General features: G+C 37.4%; 1 protein-coding gene across 1 annotated transcript in view; it reads right to left on the bottom strand.

Moving 5' to 3' along the window:
* The window catches only part of LOC150081220 (tRNA (uracil-5-)-methyltransferase homolog B-like), a 110433-nt gene that overhangs the window by 72915 nt on the left and 24800 nt on the right, over positions 1–12718 (bottom strand). The window contains exon 4 of the mRNA XM_090379430.1: positions 10972–11077. Coding sequence (XP_090235556.1) covers positions 10972–11077 — 106 coding nt within the window. The remainder of the gene's footprint in view (positions 1–10971; positions 11078–12718) is intronic.

Raw genomic sequence — 12718 nt, 5'->3', positions numbered from 1 at the left:
TCATTAGGAGGGGAATGGTTTATAATCAAGGGTGCATTACAGAATTAAATGGATAACAACACAATCAGTAAAAAAAAAAACCTTGACCAATCTGATAAACTACTATGATGTGACCATACAAGAGTTCGATGCAAGGAATAATTTTTACATTATATACTTAGCCTTTAGCAAAGCAATTTACAATTCTCCTATATGGGCAGTTGCTGTACTAACTGAAGTATATTGGGATTAAAACAAGTCCTGAAGTGGATTGAAGGACTTCATAGATGATCAGAGAAATGGCAGTTACATTTTAATGCTGCCAAATGTTCTATATTTCGTAAACCTGAGTATAACTTATACACTGTGGTGGTAGTGGGGGAGCTGAAAGGTATATATGAGTATATGACAAGGAAGAGGAGGGAAAGAGGAAGAAAAAGTTGGGTGTTATTATATAATCAGCAATGCAATGTAAGCAGGTGGCCAGAAAGGTGTACCATATTAACAACAGTAATGGCAGTGTGCTACTGCAACAGGATCTAGATAATTTGGGCAGATGGGCTAAGAAGTGGCAACTGAAGTTTAACCTTGACAAATGCAAAGCACTGCATATGGGTAGAAGTAATCCCAGAGAAACGTACCAACTGTGTGGTACTACACTTAAGGTGGTAGAAAATGAAAAAGACCTGGGAGTAATTGTGCAGTCAGATATGAAGTTTTCTGAGCAATGCAGACAGGCTGCCAGGGCAGATCAATAATATATAGGGGTTTTGTCAATGATATATAGGAATTTTGCTAGCAGGGAAAAGGAGGTGACTGTCCCTCTGTATAAGGCAATGGTCAAGCCATGCCTTGAGTACTGCATACAGGTCTGGAGGCCTCATTTTAGGAAGGATGTAGATTTGCTTGAGCGTGTACAGAGAAGGGCAACAAGATTGGTTAGGGAAATGAAGGGATCCTCTTACAAAGAGAGGCTTAAGTTCTGCAAATTGCAGTGGCTGAAGACTAGGCACCTGCGTGGTGATCTGATTGAGGTGTATAAGGCCTTGAATGGGTTGAGCACACTGAATTCTGATGGGATCTTTCCCCTTGTTCAGATTACGAACCTAAGGGGGCATAAATTCAAATTAAAAAAAGACAGATGTAGAATAGATGTGCAGAAATTTGCCTTTAGCCAGCGGGTGGTTAATTGCTGGAACAAACTTCCATCTGTCATTGTGGAAGTTGATAGGATAAATAAATTTAAGGAGCAACTGGACAGGCATTTGGAGGGAATGGTGTGATTTTTTTTTTTTTTTTTTTTTTGACTGATGCTGCATAAGCTCATACACTTGCTTTCTTGCATCACATGCCACTATTACTACTACTTCTTGCTCTCTCTCTCTCTCGCTCTCTCTCTCTCTCTCTCTCAGGGTAACTCGAGAATTTTTTTTTTTTTTTTGCTAGTGCAGCATAAGCCTCAGGCTTCCTTGCCCCATATAGCTGCTAATAATAATAATAATAATAATAATAATATCATATAAGATTAAAAGGTATTGTAAACTAGGGATGAGGAGATTTTTGTTTCAAATCAATGATGAGACAACAATCGAAATATTGTGTGCAGATCCTGAAACTGCATCAAAAAAGAACACCTAGAGGTGTGCCCACTTTTTTTTTTTTTTTTTTTTAACTATACAATAGACCTTTTCCTTGATATTCAAAAAAGCCTATGGCTCCAAATGTGACCTACTTCTCTCTGGTCCTTACGGCTGCTGTCACAGACATTCTCTCTGGTATGTGAAGCTGGGCTTGCTACCTGTGAGTCTAAAACCCTGATGGAACTGATATTCGGGTGGACACTCAAGTCAAGGGAACCTAATTTCAGTGAAGTTCGGTTGGTCTGGGACAGCTAAATCCTGTGCTTGCACTTTCACAATGGTGGGACTGTTACTAACCCTGGATATAACTCCCATGTGCAAGTCCTGAAATGCAGCACCTAGCATACTGGAGATGCGAACCAACATAAGCAGGGGTCAAGGTGTTTTGCCCACACCCCACGGAGGAATGCCGCCCCTCTGTGTTATCAGGCAATACTAGGTTGTAGATGACTCTCGTCAACCACTGCAATACCAACAATTTGCTTAGTGGAGGATTGAAGTGGTGGAACCCGTTAAGTCTCCAGAATATAGCTCAGGCAACCTTCCCATCTCTTCCTTCATGCAGTATGATTTACATCTTTTGAGGTTATGATGGACATCATTGCTCTAAAACAATGTTTTCAGGCCAACCAGTAGATAGTTCACTGGAGCAAACCTGGGAGGTTTTTGAATCAGCTAGTGTATAATCTTGCTGCCTCTATTCTGCCAGATAGTGAATGGAGGGAATCCAAATAGTGTGTATGCAGAGGCACTGTTGAAGCCACATTTTGTCAAGCAGCTGGGTATGTTCTTGCCATATCCAAAAATTTCACTACTTCATACAGCATATCCTCCCCACCTTTTCTTACTACTGAATACAGGCTGTCCTTGATTAACACAATTAATTCGTCCTGCGAGCACATCATGCAAAATGGAAACACGTTAATCAAATATAATAATCAATAAGAAAAATTATAATTGGTCCATGACCTTCAAGAATGTCCATAATTTTAAAAATATGTACCTTTTAAATAACTTTTTAACTGTATACCAGGTAAAAGATAAAAAAATAATTATAGAATCAAATGTTTATTGCATAAAATACATAATGAAGAAACTAATTATTTGCTACAGACATATTTGAACACAGTTGTTTGAAAAATTTTGGCTTTCTTTTTTTCATAATACAATTTCCGATAGCCGACAATAAGCTTCTCTAGGTCCTGGCGAAATAACATGCTTCTTTCGATGTTAGGATCAACATCCATTACCTTTTGTTTGAGGTTCTCTATGAATGAATGATTTAGCCTAGTTCTGTTACCGTTATCTCCTTTGCAGTAACATTTTTATCTGGCTCACACTCTTTTTCTTCAGCTTCTTTGTACACATGCTGTTCCTCTATTTGAAGGAGATCGTTGTCACTTAGCTGTTCTGAATGCGAATTCAGTGATGCTCAAATGTTAGCAGTATCCAAGCCTTTGAAACCATAGTCATTACCAATATTAGTTGTCTTCAATAACTTTTTGAACTGCATCCTTGAAGCTAGTAAAATTGCTTGTACAATAGGGTAAAAGATGCTTCCAAACTGCTCTCATATTGCTGGCTGTCACTTCTTCCCATGCAGTATGAATGTTTTCAATGGCCACTTGTATGTTATATTTTTTCCAAGATTCTGGTACAGAAATTGCATTGTCTCCTGTTGTAGCTTCAAGTGCTTGTGAAAATGTTCTACGGAGACAGTAAACTTTGAAAGTTGCAATCGTCCCTTGGTCCATGGGTTGCAATAACGAAGTCGTATTCGCCAGTAAAAAAACTTTCACGTTTTCATTTAACTCGCCAAGTGCAGAAGGATGTCTAGGTGCATTATCTAAAAGCAACAGAGCTTAAAAAGTAAGATTATTTTTGTTGCAATAGGCTTCAACTGTTGGACAGAAATAAGATGTAAACCAGTCTTCAAATAGGGATTTGGTCATCCATGCTTCTTTTATTTGAATGCAAAATGACTGGAAGAGTTCGATGGCTGTATCCTCTTAAAGCCCTAGGGTTTTGTGTACAGTACACAAGCATGGACTTCAATTTAAAATCATCTTCAGCATTACCTCCTAATAAAAGCGTTAGTCAATCTTTTGAGACTTTATACACAGGTTGTGATTCATTTGCAGCCAATAAGTTTTATTTGGCATCAGTTCCCATTTCATCTACATTAAATACTTGCTGATCGTCGTATTCACCATCCTGAATGATTTTTTGCAATTCTGCAGGAAATTTGGCTGCAACATCTTCATCGGCACTAGCAGCTTCCCCTGTTACTTTAACATTAGTGAAATGGGATTAGTGGTTGTGGTTTTTTTTTTTTTTTTGGCTGATGCTGAATAAGCTTGCTTTCTTGCATCATATGCCTCTACTAATGCTAATGCTAATTATGCAGTCTTGCTCGATTTTTGAAATGTTCAAACCACCCTGAACTAGCAAGAAATGTTTCGGTCTCCCCTTGATATTTTGTTTCTTTGAGCTTAGTAAAAATGTTAATAGCTTTGCTCTGAATATTGTCCTTAGATAATGGAATTCTTTTTTTGATTGCAATCTTCTATTCAAATTGATAAAAAACTTTCCATTTCAATCATTGTTGGAGTTCTGTTTCTGGTATTTTGTAAATCAAAAGAAGTTGATGAAACTTTACCTTTCTCTTTATATTCGTCTTTATGGCTCAAGACAGTTCATACCATAGACTTGCTATATCCTAGATCTCTTACAATTTTTGCATGGTTTGCACCACTTTCATGTTTTTTAATAACTTCAAGTTTTTCAGCTAAAGTAATAACTTTTCTTTTTTTTTTATTGCAATCACATTGATTTTTACTCTTTCTTTTATCACTTTATCACATGAGCGGTTGCTTTATAAGCTGGAACAGGTTGGAATCACTGGGAAAATCCTTAGATGGATAGAAGGATGGCTTCAGGGCAGGAGGCAGAGGGTTTTGATAAATGGCTATTCCTCAGATTGGGTTGATGTAAGAAGTGGGGTTCCCCAAGGATCAGTATTAGGACCACTGTTGTTTTTAATTTTCATAAACGACATTGATGAAGGGATAGAGGGCGTGATGTCTAAATTTGCAGATGACGTTAAAATTGGTAGAGTAGTTAATGATCACTGTCAAGCTGAGCTTCTTCAGAGAGACCTAAATAGACTTCAGGAATGGTCAGAAAAATGGCAGCTGTGCTTTAATCCAACAAAGTGTAAGGTATTACACCTGGGAAACAGTAATCCCAAAAAAACTTATTCACTTGGTGGAGTTAAACTAAACCCAGTACCGGAGGAAAGGGACTTGGGTGTTACAATACAGTCAGACATGAAATTCTCTGAGCATTGTAAACAGGTTGCAAGGAAGGCCCATGGTGTCCTATCGATGATCTATCGAACTTTTGCAAGTAGAGATAGGGACGTGATAATCCCATTATATAAGGCTTATGTTAGACCACACTTGGAATACTGTGTTCAAGTATGGAGACTGCACCTAAAGAAAGACATCGAGCTTCTTGAAAGGGTGCAAAGAAGGGTAACTCGCCTGGTGAGATCGGCAAAAGGGCGTCCTTATGAAGAAAGACTTCAAATATGTGGGTTGCAGAGTTTGGAAACTAGACACCTTAGAGGAGATTTGATTGAGGTGTTTAAGGCTCTGAGAGGCATCAGTAAAATGAATGAGGACAAAATTTTCAAGATTATAAATGATGCTAGAACTAGGGGATATAAATTAAGTTACGGGGGGAAATATTTAGATTGGACTGTAGGAAGTTTTATTTTAGCCAGCGAGTTATAAATTACTGGAATAAGTTGCCTTCACGGATGGTAGAGGCCGACAGTTTGGGGAAATTCAAAGGTCATCTGGATAGTACTTTCGGGTAAGGGAAGCGCATATAGGATGATAGGTTTAATTTCCTTTTTTTTTTTTTTTTTTTTATTAATTATTATTATTTAGTTATTTATTTTATTTTTTTTTTTTTTTTGTTTTTATCATTGTTTTGTTTGGATTTTTTTTTTTTTTATTGGCTGGTGCAGCATAAACCATAGGCTTTCTTGCACCATGCGGCCATTACTAATATTAATACTAATACTAATCTATAATTAACAGGAAATTAGAATTTTTAAATGCGTCTGCACGTGACTTTATTAGCAGGAGATAAACAAGTAACATCCACTTCTGATGGTTGATGGAACACACTGAAGTGGGCAGGGGCAAACGCTTATTTATTGGCCATCAGACAACGCAATTCGAATCCTTTTCAACTATCACATAAAAAAGATCGTATTAACTGTAAATTTGCATCGCATAAAGTAAAAAGTGGTATAACTTTTTTAAATAGTGGTAACTGAAAAATGTTGATTGCAGCCAGGCCTCACATAACTCATGTTATGTGAGGCCTGGCTGTACATCATCAATTATCAAACTAACAGAACTTATCTGCAAAAAGATCTAACCCTCCAAAACACTTCCTCATTCATTTCACAAATATATGTGATCTCAGTTCTAATCTCAGTGATGTCCACATCCACTTACAGAAGTACATGGGGTTAGTTTGTCTAACCCCACGTACATCTTTTGACAGAATCCCAGTTAGAGGTTGATCTCAGTTGTCAGAATTATTCACTGTACGATTCCTTTCACTTCAAATGTGATACTTGTGCATATGTCCATTCTGATATTCCCTGTCAGAGACTTAGTAATTTGAAATCTCCTCTTTTCAATCTTTTGTGGCTTAAAATTTCTCTACCACATTCTGTCAAATTCATCTGTTGCCTCTATCATTCTCCCTCCACTAATCACTTAGAATGCTTTGACTTCCTCTCTTTGAAACTCTATTTTCTCCAGTCCAACTTTCCTAACAACGAGGTAAGTTTCCTTGGTGATTTTAATGTTCACAACTCCGGCTGGCTTCCGTTTTCTATTCACATGGACCCATCCGGTCGAGATGTTGAGGCTTTTACAATTTACTAATGACCTCGCACAGATTATTCATTTACCTACCAGAATACCAAGGCGCCTCCGTAGCCAGGTGGGAAGGAGCAGCAGTGCGTAGCACACGCTTCTTGATTAGACCGGGGTTCGAGCCCGTCACCACCAAATACGGAGGATGTGGAAAGGTCAAGGAATGACCACCGCATATCCCGGAGCAATATGGCCTTAGTTGCTAATGCTCCTAAAAACCAACAAAACAAACAAACAAACAACAAACAACCAGAATACCAGACAATCCTAACCACACAGCCAACACGTTTGATCTTATTCTCACAAACAACCCTGCTAAGTACACGGTCGAGGTGAGTGGTCCTCTAGACACCTCAGATCACAACTTGGTGATGGTCTCTTCTCCAATGGAGCCTTTCCCTTGTGGCCATTCTCAACCTCATGTTATTTGGCATTACAAGAATGCAAATTGGAATGATCTACAAGATTTATTTTTTTCTTTTCCTTAGTCAGGTTACTGTTTCAAATCTCCTTGTTATTGTTGTTATTTGGTTTTTAGGAGCTGTTTGTTTGTTTGTTTGTTTGGTTTTCAGGAGCATTAGCAACTAAGGCCATATTGCTCCGGGATATGCGGTGGTCATTCCCTGACCTTTCTGCATTCTCTGTATTTGGTGCTGACGGGCTCGAACCCCGGTCTAATCAAGAAGCATGTGCTACACACTGCTGCTCCTTCCCACCTGGCTACGGAGACGCCTTTAAAATCTTCTGATGTCAATGTTAGCTCAGATGGTGTCAGTGAAATTATTCTTGTAGGGATGAAATCCTTTATTCCACACTCCACCTTAAAATCATGTCCTTTATCTAAACCTTGGTTTTCCAATAAATGTGCTAAGGTAAGCAAGATAAGAATGTCACATATTCTGGCTTGTATCCAAATCTCCAGGTTCATTTTCTGCCTACACCAAAGCTCACAATAATTGTAAAGCAGTTATTATTCAGTCCAAACTAGATTTCGAACAGGCTAAGAGTGTAAATTTGCTTCTTGTCCAAATGGTAGTCAAGCATGCTGGTCTCTTGCAATGCTATTGGCCACAACTTTTGCCCATTTTTATTCCTATCTCTCTCTCAAAACCAGATGGATCTATTGCCACTTCAGCCAAAGATAAAGCTAACCTGCTAGCATCCTACTTTTCTTCCAATTCATGTATTGATGATCATGGTAAACCACCTCCTACCATTTGCAGTAAACTCACTGCCTCCTGTGGTCTTCCATGAAAAGGATGTCAGAAGAATTTTAAACAATCTCGATTCCAAGAAAGCTCCAGGTCCTGAAGGTATTTCTCCTCTTGTTCTTAAAACCTGTGCTCCTCAACTTATTCCTGTTCTGTGTCACCTTTTTTCACTTTCTTATTCCACCAGTGTTTTCTCTTCTGCTTGGAAATTCATTCATATCCAGTCAGTTCCTAAAAAGGGTGACAAATCCCTCCCATCCAATTATCATCACATTGCAATTACTTCTACTTTTTCTAAAGTAATGGAGAAATCAATTAACCACCAAATCTTAAACTATCTAGAAACCTTCTAACCGATCAATTGTTAGTTTGTTTGTTATTTGGATTTTAGGAGCATTAGCAACTAAGGCCATATTGCTCCGGGATATGTGGTGGTCATTCCCTGACCTTTCCGCATCCTCCGTATTTGGTGGTGACGGGCTCGAACCCCGGTCTAATCAAGAAGCGTGTGCTACGCACTGCTGCTCCAAACCGATCAATGATTACCAGTATGGATTCATTCAGTGTTGATCCACTGGTGATATTCAGACTGATGTTATCCATCTATGGACAAATTCAATGGAAAAGTTTGGTGAAACTCAAGCAGATGCTCTTGACATTTCAAAGGCTTTTGATCATGTTTGGCTTAAAGGTCTTCTAAATAAGCTTCCATCTTGTGGTTTGTCAACTGTTTTTTGTAATTGGGTATCCAGTTTTCTCTCAGACCACTCACTGCAGTTGACTGTAGATGGCTCTCTGTCTTCTAACTTCTCCACTAATTCAGGTGCTCCCCAAGGTTCAGTTCTTCCTCCCACTCTTTTTCTTTTGTATATTAATGACCTTCTCCCATTGACTGGAAATCCTATTCATAGTTTGCTGATGATAGCATATAACTTCTCGAATACCAATTCCTTAAATGCTGATCTCCAGGTAATCCTCCAGTGAAGCAAAGATATCTTAAATGATTTCAATCCTTCTAAAACTCAGTCCTGTCTTATATCTCACAAAAAGGATTCTTCTGCTCTTATGCTTATCTTCAACGACACTATTTCTAGGCAAGATTGTATATCTCTATTGAGCATTATTTGATTTCTAATCTCTCTTGCCATAAGCACATTATGAATATTGCTTCTTCTGCATCTAAAAAACTGTGTTTTCTCTTTTGTTCTGTGTTACATTTATTTCAAACAGCTGTTCACTCTATATAAATTACAAATCCTCCCCACCACAGAATATTGTTCTGACATCTTGGGTAGTGCCTCCAAAACCTCTCTTGGGCTTCTAGATTCAAAATCAAAGGAGGGCAGTTAGGCTAATTAATTATTCATCTCTAACAGAGTTTCTCCACTCTATGTCTCACATATATTCTGTTTTTGCTGCATGCCTTTTCTATAGATACTTTCATGGGCACAATTCTGAATCAGATTCTATAATTCCCATTCTCTCTCTCTCTCTCTCTCTCTCTCTCTTCTTCCAAAGCAGTCCAAACATGTGCTGCAACCAGTCAACGTCCTTTTACTGTCCACCTTCAAACTCATGGAACCAACTTTTCTTCTTCCTCATTTATTCATTCAACTCTTGTTTTCTGGAACAACCTTCCTTCATATGTATTTCCTGAAAATTACAATCTATAGAAATTCAAGACTAATGTCAACAAGTATCATCTTTCATCTTTTCAACTTCAACACATGCATGGTACTAAGTACTATAGGTTCTAATAACTCTCACGTTTGGGGTTTACAAAAAAAAAGACAATGTACAAATTTAAGAATGAAATTAACTTGAGATCCCATTGCATAGGAAGTGGCTTGGATGGAATATCCTTTAGTTTCAAGGACCAAAAACCTAGAGTGAATAATACCTACCTCCAAATTCTTTAAGTAGTTCAATAATAATAATGTTCTACTTATACTCTGGCACAACTACACACATCAGAGAAGTTTATAACTAATCATTTTGACATGATTAGTGATAATATAGACTTTCACAATGTATATTATCACTAACTATTTTGCAGTTATGTGGACTCAAACCATGGTCAACTCAAACATGTGCACTATTGCACTCAACTCAGCTATGTCAAGTTCAAGAGACTTTTGGATGCACATTCAAACCATGGTTGTCAGTTTTAAAAAATATTACTTCTGGTGACAATTACGGTGAAGATTAAACTTTTCACTCTGTTTCTTAGGTATCTGGTAATAAGAAAATGTAAATTTTGCAATAAAACTATCAGATACATTTTGCTTTGAATATGTGTGTAAAACTCTATAAGATTTCTTTACTTTGGGTCTATTGGGAATAGATGGTGCACTATGGCCATAGTTGGCAATGCGCCTAATAAATCTCTAAACCAACAACAACAATTGGGAATAGATATAAACACTATTCAAGGTATGTGAGAACACACCTTGAGTAGTGTGGTCTCACACTAGTCAAGGGGGTGTGAGAACTCCCTAGTAGAGTCACATATAAAGTTAAGTCCTTTAGTAATACATAAAAATTATTAATTTACACGTTAATTTACATTAACATTCATTAATTCACAAAAAATATTAATTTACATATTGATTGCCTAAGGATGGTCACTGCTGAGCGCTTCTTCAAAATGCCAGAGCCATTTATAATACTAAATTGCATTAATATTAGCATTACTATAAAATAATTGATTTTAATTTGAATTATGTACAGTTGTATATAGTTATTTACCATATGCAATTTTATATATAGTTTTACTACATAAATATAAATGTATCCCCATGTACACTTGACAAACTGACCCATTCATATTACTTTATTTTGCCCAATGGAATCAGTTTTTCATTGGCAGAAAGCATCCCTTCAGGATTATTTCAGAGTACAAATCCACATACAGTAGTACACACACTGGGGTTTTAATCTGACTTTTTAATGTGTATATGGGTTCAACTTACTGAAACCTACAATCTTGTACCACATAACGTTTTATGTTGTTCTGTAATTCATCATTAAAGGAGTTGCCTTATCAGCTGTTAAGTAAACTCATGACACATATAATATGCCTGTAACTTTCAAACTGGAACTAGCACTGCTTTCACACAAACAGTTTGAAATAATTTATAGAAATTTTAAATATACCTTTAAAATTCAATAACTAACCTGAATTATTCCCAGTAGGCAACAAAAAACCAACATTTACACTATTACCATCAACACTTTTCTGTATTAAAAATTCATCGGTATTTCGATAAGCATCTACAACAGGCTGAAAAATAAAATACACACATATATATACGATTTCACAGTTTCACATATATATACAATTCTTTTTTAAATATTAGAAAAAACTTGAAAACCCTAATACTAGACACCTTATAAATTGATAACTTGTATTCTTAAGTTCCAGTTAATTGTAGACTTTTTCTTACTTCATAAATTATTTTATCATTTCATTAAAATTTATACAGGAATCTCTGTATGGGTCTAAAGAATTCATCTGTATAATTTTGTCTTTAGACAAAATTATACAGATGAATTTACAGATTTTGTACAGATGAATTTACAGATTTATACAGATGAATTATTAGTAAATTAATTAGTAAATACTATCTAACAGATGAATTATACAGATTTTGTCTTTAGACAAAATTATACTAATGAATTCAAAAACATCTCCATACTAATTTACTTGGGTATGTACCGAGTTAGAAAATTTATAAAAAATTTCTCACTTTAATGTTCCAATAACTATAAATTTTCAGAAAAGTGTTATATTTAATTTATGTCATATTTATACACTGTGCTGCCACTTTATTGGGTAAACCTACCTAGAAGCGTGTTGAGCCTCCTTTAGCCTTCAAAACAGCCTGAATTCATCTAGGCATGGATTGAACAAGATGCTGAAAACGTTGTGCAGGAATGGAGTACCATGCAGACATGAGTGTGTCATGCATTTCCTTGAGATTTGACAGAGGTGTAGGCCTGCAGCGAACAGCCCTTTCCAGCTCATCCCAAAGATGTTCAATAGGATTGAGATCCGCAGACTGAGCAGGCTACTGCAGCAAAGAAAAGTCATTGTCATGTTCCTGGAACCATTCCATAGTTATTCATGCTTTGTGCACCGGTGCATTATCTCGCTGGCAGTAAAACGAATGCACTTGGTCAGCGACGACGTTTAGGTATGATGTGGCATTCAGACATGAATCTATGGGTATCAATGGACCCAACGTGTGCCAAGAAAACATTCCCCACACCATAACACTGCCCCCCACCACCTTGCACAGTAGTCGTCAGACATGATGGGTCCATGGATTCATGTTGTTTTTGCTAAATTCTGAGCCATCAACATGATGCACCAGGAACTTTGACTCGTCACACCAAGCAACCATTTTCCAATCCTCGATAGTCCAATGCTGGTGTTGCTGTGACCACAGGAAGCATGCTCTCTTGTTCTTCATTGATAACAAAGGTACGCAATGTGGCTGTCGGCTGTTGCAGTCCATTCGCACAAAGTGCAACTAGTGGTCCGTTGCAATATTTTGTTCTGCACACCAAGGTTGTATTCTAACATGATGTGCAATATTGTGGCCCGTCTGTTTGCTTGCGCAATTCTAGCCATTCTCCTCTGACCTCTTTCATGCTGTAGAGAGGATGTTTTCTGTTTGTTGCACCATTCTTGATACACCCTTGAAACTGTGGTGCATGAAAAGTTCAGGAGAACTGCCGTTTCAGAGATGCTCTGTCCAGCACATCTTGCACCTACTACTATGCCACATTCGAAGTCCATTAGATCACTCCTTTTCCCCATTCTTGGTATGGTTTATACGCTTAACAGATACTAGAAAGGTTGTTCTGCTGCATTTATATCCACAACCGTGGTCATGTAACTTGCAACACTGTGGGACAA

The sequence above is a fragment of the Mastigoproctus giganteus genome, chromosome 8 (assembly GCF_048544385.1).
Source record: "Mastigoproctus giganteus isolate SK-2022 chromosome 8, ASM4854438v1, whole genome shotgun sequence".
Lineage (NCBI taxonomy): Eukaryota > Metazoa > Arthropoda > Arachnida > Uropygi > Thelyphonidae > Mastigoproctus > Mastigoproctus giganteus.
This window is presented reverse-complemented; position numbering and strand designations above follow the sequence as displayed.